The sequence below is a fragment of the Rosa rugosa genome, chromosome 7 (genome assembly GCF_958449725.1).
Source record: "Rosa rugosa chromosome 7, drRosRugo1.1, whole genome shotgun sequence".
NCBI classification, from domain to species: Eukaryota; Viridiplantae; Streptophyta; class Magnoliopsida; order Rosales; family Rosaceae; genus Rosa; species Rosa rugosa.
Window position 1 is genome coordinate 21,308,985 of NC_084826.1, and position 9,419 is coordinate 21,318,403.

At 39.4% G+C, this 9,419-nt stretch overlaps 1 protein-coding gene across 1 annotated transcript; it reads right to left on the reverse strand.

The window, feature by feature from the left end:
- Positions 1 to 5,784: 5,784 nt before the first annotated feature.
- On the reverse strand, positions 5,785 to 7,031 carry LOC133723037 (uncharacterized). The gene has a single exon (XM_062149875.1). The coding sequence runs from the start codon at positions 6,994 to 6,996 to the stop codon at positions 5,785 to 5,787; it is 1,212 nt and encodes a 403-aa protein (XP_062005859.1). The 5' UTR covers positions 6,997 to 7,031.
- Between the last annotated feature and the right edge of the window lie 2,388 nt (positions 7,032 to 9,419).

Below are 9,419 nucleotides of genomic sequence, written 5' to 3' on the forward strand. Positions count from 1 at the left end.
TATCGGTTCTAGATTATGAGGGTTTCTACGGTGAATTTTGCATACAGCAAACCATCGTTGAGATTTTCACTGATCATTGAGTTACAGAACTGAAAGTTTGTGTATTTTGCTTTAAAACATGACTGTGTCTCCCACAGGAGGATAAACTTTATTACATGTTTTAGAATAAAATGCAGTACATTACAGTAATATTGAGTATATATTCAGTTTTGCTTGTTCTTTTCTTGCCACACAGGTACTGACTGAACATACAAATAACATTGCTCGGTTTTACTGGTTTTGTAATTTAGAACTTAATAATTGTCATGTCTTTTCACAACAGGGAAGCTTGATAATGAATAAAGGAATTTTGGGGCTTGATTGATTCTGTGTTTTACAACTATGCTATTTTGAATTGCCTTTCCACTACTTTTGTGGTTTTGTGTTTCGTGTATTTTCTATGTTCTTCATCTTTATTTCATAAGACTCCATAAAACTTAATAAGAAAGAAAGACTTAGACTTTTCTTTTCTTATTTTCAGCTTACAACTCAGGACTAAGCCTAGCTACCATCGAGCCTCTGAATGGAACTAACTATAAGAAGTGGAGATCGGACATAGAGATCTACCTAGGGCTGACTGGAATTGACTTTTGCCTTACTGATGCTGCACCAGTGCTTACTGATGTAAGCAGTGATTTGGATAGAGCTAAGTTTAATGAATGGGCGAGAGCAAATAGAATGTCACTGCTGATCATGAAGAGATTGATGACTGATATTGTCAAGGGTAGCATAGCTGACCAGCCAACTGCAAGGGAGTTTCTGGACTCCATTGCTGAGAAATTTACTCAAAATGCCAAAGCTGAAACTGCTGTTTTGCTCGACTCCCTGACCACCATGAAATATAATGGGACTGTAGGAATGAGAGAACATATTATGAAGTTGATTGACACCACCTCAAAGCTCAAAGACTTGGACATGCCTTTAGATGACCAGTTCATTGTGCATCAGGCCCTGAACTCGTTGCCCTCTCAGTTTAACCAGCTGAAAACCACTTACAATGCTCAAAAGGATAAGTGGAATCTGAACGAGCTTATTGCAGTCTGTGTTCAAGAAGAAGACAGGATGAAGAGGGATAAGGCTGTAACTGTGAACCTAGTGAACAAGCCTCAGTGGCAGAAGTATAAGGGAAAGGGAAAAGCTGTCAGTGTGAGTGACTCTAGCAAACCGTCAACTTCTGGAGTGAAAAAGCCTTTTGTTCACCCAAAAACCAAGAGGACCAGTAGCACCAAATGTTTCTTTTGTAAGAAAGAGGGTCATCTGAAGAGGGAGTGCCATTCTTTCAAGAAATGGATGGCAAAGAAAGGTAAAATCTTACTTCCGATAGAAATAAACCTAGTAGATGTTACTCCTGATTCTTATTGGCTGGATTCAGGCTCACCGATTCATGTTGTTAACTCAATGCAGGGTTTTCTAAGGAAGAGAATCCCAAAAAGGAGTGAGGACAATGTCTGCGCAGGGAATGGCATGAAGGTGGCTGTCAGAGCTATAGGCACGCTCAGATTAGTCTTAGATAGTGGTAGTTTTCTGGATTTAGAAGAAGTTTATTACATTCCTTCAATTCGAAGGAACTTAGTTTCTTTTTCCCTTCTTGTAAAAGCTGGTTACAGCTTTACTGCTGATTTGGCTAGTGGAATAAAAATCCTTCGTGCTTCTACTTATATTGGTTCTGCTCATATGGTGAATGATTATTGGAAAGTAAACTGCACCTGTCCAAAGGAATTATTACTGATTGAAGATTCACAAAAACTGACTGGAAATAAGAGAAAATTTAATGAGAAATCTGCTTTTTTATGGCATAGAAGGTTGGGACACGTTTCAAAAGAGAGACTGCAACTACTTGTTAAAGAAAACGTTTTGCCTGAACTGGATTTCAGTGATTTAGAAACCTGTATTGAGTGTGTCAAAGGAAAAATGACAAACAGTAGGAAGAAGGGAGCTACTAGAAGTACAGAGTTGCTTGAGTTAATCCACACTGACATTTGTGGACCTTTTTCACATCATACAATATGTGGAAATAGGTATTTCATCACATTCATTGACGACCATTCTAGATTCTGCTATGTCTACTTATTATCAGAAAAGTCTCAAGCTTTGGAAAAATTCAAAATTTTCAGAACAGAAGTAGAAAAACAATTAGAAAAGCAGATTAAAGTGGTTAGATCAGATAGAGGGGGAGAATACTATGGAAGGTACACAGAGGCTGGTCAAAATAAGGGTGCTTTTGCCTTATATTTGCAAGAGCATGGCATTGTGGCTCAATATACCACACCAGGGACTCCGGAACAGAATGGAGTTGCAGAGAGGAAGAATAGAACTCTCTTGAATATGATCAGAAGCATGATGTGTACTTCTGGACTTCCAAGAATGTTGTGGGGAGAAGCATTAAAAACAGCCAACTATCTTACCAACAGAACCCCTACTAAATCTGTGTCAAAAACTCCTTTTGAGCATTGGAACAAACGAAAGCCTAGCCTAAATCACACCCATGTGTGGGGTTGCAAAGCGGAAGCCAGGCTTTACAATCCACAAGAGTCAAAACTGGACTCGAAGACTGTGAGTGCCTACTTTATAGGCTATTCTGAAAAGTCCAAGGGTTTTAAATTCTACTGCCCAGCTCACACTACTAGGATCATTGAGACTTCTAAGGCAGTTTTTGTAGAAGAAATGTGTTACTCCCATGACTTTGAAGATTTGGAGCTGGAATTTGAAGAATTACCTGAAGAAAATGTCATAGAAAATAATGTTTCTATGCCACTTGAGCCTTTACAATTCTCAAATCAATTGGGAACTGAGATCATACCAGAACCAGCGATAGTTGAGAATCAAAATCAACCAGAACCAGCGATAGTAGAGTACCAAAATGAACCAGAACCAGCCATACCTGAACCAGAAAACATTGCACAGAATCAAGCAAACTTAGAAGCGCCTGCACAAGAGTTGAGAAGATCACAAAGAGAGAGAAAGTCTGCGATTCCAACAGATTATATAGTGTACTTGCAAGAAGTAGAAGAAGATACTGGTGATGACAATGATCCCTTGACTTATAAGCAGGCAATGGAGAGTGAACATGCTGACAAATGGTTTGAAGCAATGATAGCAGAACTGGAGTCTATGAGAACTAATAAAGTCTGGAATCTTGTCGAACCAAAAGGGAACCACAAAGCTATAGGGTGCAAATGGGTTTTCAAAACCAAACGTTGTGCAGATGGGAGTGTGGAAAGATATAAGGCTAGACTAGTGGCAAAGGGGTATACACAACAGGAAGGAGTTGATTTCACTGAAACCTTCTCTCCTGTGTCTACTAAGGATGCATTCAGAATCATAATGGCTCTAGTAGCTCATTATGACATGGAATTACATCAAATGGATGTAAAAACAGCCTTTCTGAATGGAGAATTGGAGGAGGAAATTTATATGAAGCAGCCTGAAGGTTTTGTTGAACCAGGAACAGAAAACCTAGTCTGCAGATTAAGCAAGTCTATTTATGGACTGAAGCAAGCATCGAGGCAATGGTATTTGAAATTTGATGCAGTTGTGAGTTCATATGGTTTTACGGAGAACATTGTGGATGAGTGTGTGTACATGAAGAGAAAGGGAGGAAGTTTTATTTTTCTGATACTTTATGTAGATGACATATTGTTGGCGAGTAGTGATATAAATTTGCTGAATGAAACCAAAGCCTTCTTGTCAAAACACTTTGATATGAAGGACCTTGGTGAAGCTTCCTTTGTTCTTGGGATAGAGATTAAGAGAGATAGGACCAGAAAACTGCTAGGACTTTCACAACAGAGCTACATCAGCAAGGTTTTAAAGAGATTTGAGATGCAACAATGCTCAGCTGGTGATGCTCCTATATCTAAGGGAGACAAACTGAATAAAGATCAATGTCCTAGCAGTAAGTTGGAAAGAGAAGAGATGAAGAACAAACCCTATGCAAGGCTTATAGGAAGCCTAATGTACGCACAAGTGTGCACAAGACCAGATTTGGCCTATGCAGTGGGGTTACTAGCAAGGTTTCAATCAAACCCAGGGCACAAGCACTGGGTTGCTGGCAAGAAAGTACTTAGGTACTTGCAGCGAACCAAAAGTCATATGCTAGTCTACAGAAGAGTCAATCAGTTGGAAGTTGTAGGCTACACTGACTCAGATTTTGCTGGAAGCTATCCACATTCTGGAAAGTCCACTTCCGGATACGTTTACATGCTAGCTGGAGGAGCTATTGCTTGGAGGAGTGTGAAGCAATCTCTCACTGCCACATCCACAATGCAAGCAGAGTGCCTTGCAATTTATGAGGGAGTGTGTGAGGGTTTATGGCTGAAGAATTTTTTGTTGCAAACAGACATGGTTGATTCTATTGTTGAGAGACCCTTAAGGATTTTTTGCGACAACACTGCTGCAGTTTTCTTCACCAAAAACAACAAAAGATCCTCTAACTCGAAGCACATAGATTTGAAGTTTTATAGTGTTAGAGAGAGGGTTAAGCATGGTGAGATTGAAATAGCTAACATAGATACTCATTCACAATTAGCTGATCCTTTCACCAAGGCCCTTTCAGTTGTGGTTTTCCAGAAACACACTGAAGCTATAGGAGTTGTTCATAGCTTTGATTGCTGATTTCAGTGGGAGTTCTTTTGAAATTTTTTGATTGTATTGCTTATTCAGTTTCAGAACCATTGCTTTTGTAATAAAATTCATTTCAATGAATTCATCATGATGTTAAGTTCCTTGCTGCAATTCTGATTTCTTTCAAGTTAAAGCTTTAATTGTTTGAACTAGCAACTATTACTTTATAAACTTGCATGGTTGCTGATGTATGAAACATCTTTTGTTCATGTTCATGTACAGGAAACACATTCAGCAGATTTTGCAATGAAATCTGTGTTTTCCAAGGGTTCAATGATTCACAGAACCATTAAGAGGACTACTTACACAGGGCATTAAATCAGATCCATACAGAGCTCAAGTAAGATTCAGTTATATCTAGTTGGTGATTCATGTGACAATTTGTAATGATATTGTAGTTCTGGAAGTCAATTGTTCTGTTGATTAATTGTACTTCCTTAGCTCAGTATTATTGTATGTTGCTGACAGAATCTTGAAATAATCTCAGAGACTATACTATATCTCGTGCACACTTCAGATAGTTACTAAGCTTGATCTTGTTAATATTCTTGCTATCTAAACTTGTGAAGGTCCAAGTGGGAGAATGTAAATTAATAATGGACCTTATCCCAAGTTTATTACAGACATAGCAACTATTAATGCATTTACAAGAAGTAACTGGTATACGTATAGGACTCTAATCTTGATGTTTATCTATAATGATTCTGATAAGATAAAGCTATAGAAGATTATTCATGTTTATCACATAAACAGTTAAGATATGTATATAGAGAAGAGTTTGAGTTGTAACATGGTTGTTCTTATGGGCAGAAGGCTGTGGACTCAATCCTCTATAAAAGCGTAGGTCCCTGCACTCTCACGATTACACTAGTTTCCAGAATCTCGCCCCATAGAGAATACTAAATACTGAGTGAGCAGTGCAGAAGATCTTGCTTCTACATTTTTACATTTCATTGTTGAAGCTCCTGCTTCCAACATTCACAATGGCCTCAGGTTGGTAATATGATCATATGTAATGATCTTATGCAATTCTAATTGTATGTACGGTTGTATGTTCTCCATTAAATGTATCTATGTGTTATTTGTGTTCAACATGATGTTGCATTTATATCTGGTTTCAGCTTACACATTCTCAATATGATCTGAACATTTTATAGGAAAATCCCGAACAATCTCTTCTTGCGAAGGCATAGAATTTGAATTACATCCACTTGAAAGAGCAACAGGACCACCAAAATGGAATAAAGAAAAGCCACCGTTGTCCATATGTAATTTGCCAGAATTATCATCATGTGCTCCTTCTCCACTTGATGCTGCTTGCATAGAATGATGTCCAGTTCCATCCAAACTCTCTGTATTAGCTTCATTAGGAGATTCTTGCACACCTGACTTGGAAATTTGGGACTGCTCCTCCGTATTGATGAGTGGTTGATACATTGGAACCGCGGTAGGCGTAAACAAGGGAGTAGGTAGCTGCTGCATAGGACTATACTGCATGCAGAAACCTGAGTTTCCATTAATACCATACCCAAGGGGGCTAGCATATAAATAGTGGTTGGGATGAGTAAACGGCAATAATCCATTGGTTGGAGCAGGCGGCCATGAAACTGGACTTTGGTGATAGTAACCCATTGTCGAAGGAGCTTGAAACACAGGAAAGTGTACATTTTGGTTTTGCATCGTAGGAAGCATGCTTTGCTGCTGGGAACCCAAGCTAGCAGCAGATATTCCATTATCAAAACTCTGAACATTTGTCAATGGATTAGTCCCCCCATTCGGTGGAAGACCTGTCAATTCCCTGCTTTCTGTAAGCTCCCTTCTCTTCACATTCGGATTATTCTCAATACCAACTTCATTGCACTCTGTAAAACCATTTGGAATGCAAACAGAAGTTTCTTTTCCTCCTGATTGCTGGCTCGCATCTTCTGAATCTGAGGTGGATGAAGATTCCTGATTTCCATGATTAGATGAGGTCGTGTTGCTGTCCCCCTCACTTAGGCATGATGAGCAATTATCAGAATTAGAAGTGCTGTTCACAATGGGATCAGATATTCCATTCTCCTCATAAGAACCTTGCATCGAGTTGCAAGAATCCGGTGCTCTTGTACAAAGTCCATTCTGGCAACTGACATCCATTTCTACACTGCACATGCTAGATTCCTTTGAATTATTATCCTCATAAATTTCACCTGTATCTGCGCCATCTTCACCCCTACATAAGTCACCAGATGACTTGACGATTTTACTTGTAGGTTCTTCGGCCTTGAAAGCAGATGAACTTAAGGTAACATCAGAATCTGAGTTACTCCGAGGATACATTTTCTGTGCCTCCATGGGCTCCCAAATTTTCTTGGGATGAAGCAAGTACACTACACATAATATTTCTATTCAATGCTAATTTGCTTACAGGTTTTCTAAGCTATATTGACCGGAAACAGGTTGAAGATAAACTTAATTTGCCTACTTAATTAGCAAAATATTAGTCAATCAAATCGATCGAGTAGGACACGTACACTTGTCTTATGTGAAATATGACAAGCCAAACTTCCAAGTAAACTTCCAAGTTGTTTGGCTTAATATTCAAATCTACGTTGGCATAGGAATAAGAAGGACCAGCTGATACGAATGAAGGGCACTGATCGAAATCATAATAGATTTCCCACAAAAGAAATTAGAAAATTGGCCAACACTCCACTGTAACCAATCCCGTCACACTGGGAACCGACTCATTATATATAAAGTACGTAGTCGTGATCATATCTCTCACTGCATTTGTTTCCCTCACATTCTTCTTTGGAAACCCTAACTCGATCCCAATCGTTTTCTCGCCCAAATTTCCATCTCTAATCTTTCCAAGCTAAGGCTACCAGACACCATGAGGTTCATGAATCCTGCATGTCTTATCAATAAGCTAGGAAGAAGCCACTCCAAGAAGTCATACGAACGGTTGGTGCATGATGATGACCAGGTGGAGACACTGGCGGATCTACATACAGCATGGGGTGGGTTCAAGCCCGCCCTAAAATTTTGAAGAAAAAAAAAATTCTATATATAGTGTCAACAAAATGTTGTCGTCTTGATGTTAAAGCCCATCCGAAAATAATTAGGAATAGGTTTTCAGTCTCCTCTCAGTCATTTTCATCACTAATCAGCGATTAAGTCCTCGTTTTCTTCTTCACTCAGCAGGTTTCTCACTCTCGTTATCATAGCCAGTAAGCCACTGCTTGTTCTTTTCCAAATACTCTCGCCTCCTAACTTCCGTCGACGACAATACATAATGATATTTCTTACATTTGTGCATAGTTGTACCGAAAAAAATTTTGGCCTTCGCCCAAAAGAAGACACTTGAATATGTAGCCCACCCCAAATTCAAATCCTAGATCCGCCCCTGGGTCGAGAGGTCCAAGAAGAAGCACGGTTCAGCTCCAAAAGGTTCTATAGATTTGTTCGTGGGGAAAGAGGAGAAGAAATACCCAGTTCCCCTCAAGTACTTTACACACCCAAAGCTCCAAGAACTCCTCAAAGAGTACCAGGAACCCGTGTTTGATCCAAGATTTGATGAGCCGATTGTGCTTAAATGTTCTACGGAGATCTTTGAGCAGTTGCTCCGTTATATCGTCAAGACTCGATAAGAAGTATTCATTAGAATTTAATGTTTTCTTCAATCTTTCATAGTTTGTATTCAAGAACATAAACTACTATTGTGAATTAGATCCGAAATTTTTCCGCCATGGTTCTGTAAACAAGTCAACTGAATTAATTATATAAAATTTATTCTTCACTTGATTTTCTTCTTTAATTTCAGTCTGGTTGTTATTTAATGCCATATCAAGGAGAGGAGGAAATTATACACTTCATATTTTAGGACCTCTCATAGTATTTACTTTCCTTAATTTAGTGGACTTTTTCTAAACGATCTATCAACTTCATCTTGGCTTAACATTTTTTTTTCTGACCTAGCTGCTCTGCTAGGGTTTGCTTTCTAGAGTTCTAGAGAGATAGCTCTTCTACCATTTTCAATGGACATTCTCAGTTGGAATTGCAGGGGTATCTGCAATGACACTACTACTAGGGCGTTGAAGGATATGATTTCCCAAATAAGCCCCAAATCGTGTTTCTATGTGAAACAAAGATAAGCAAGATGGAGGCTTTCAAGTCGCTGCATCAGGCTTTAGGGTTTCCCAATTCGAAGGAGGTTCTTAGTGATGGTCAGGCAGGAGGCCTGGCTATTTTCTGGAGTGCGGAGATCGATCTGCATGTTCTCACACGATCAGCACATCATATCGATGATGTGATTCAAGGCGGGCCAGGGGAACCTCGATGGCGCATGACTGGTTTTTATGGTTACGCTCGTACTGTTGAGCGTGATCGTTCATGGGAGTTGTTAAAAGACTTGGGCGACTCAGACTCGCTACCATGGGTGATCATTGGGGATTTCAACAAGATTCTAAATAATGGGGAAAAGATTTATGGTCCACCTAGAGCTAAGAGGTAAATGAGGGGGTTCAGAGAGGCGTTGGGGTATTGCGATTTACTCGATCTAGGATTTCAGGGTTCTAGGGCTACATGGTGGAATGCAGAAACTCATCTGCATCTAGACCGTGCAGTTTGCACTCCTTCCTAGCTTGATGTGTTTGGTTAAGCAAAGGTTACTCACCTCCCACCTAGTGATTCAGACCATATACCGATTCTTATTTATGTAAGTGAAGTGCCAATCCCAAAACGACCTAAGCATCAAAGGTTCAAATTTGAATCTT

Bases quoted from the DNA above. Each gene is read 5' to 3' on its own strand.
- LOC133723037 (XM_062149875.1), bottom strand. From the start codon at position 6,996: ATGGAGGCACAGAAAATGTATCCTCGGAGTAACTCAGATTCTGATGTT.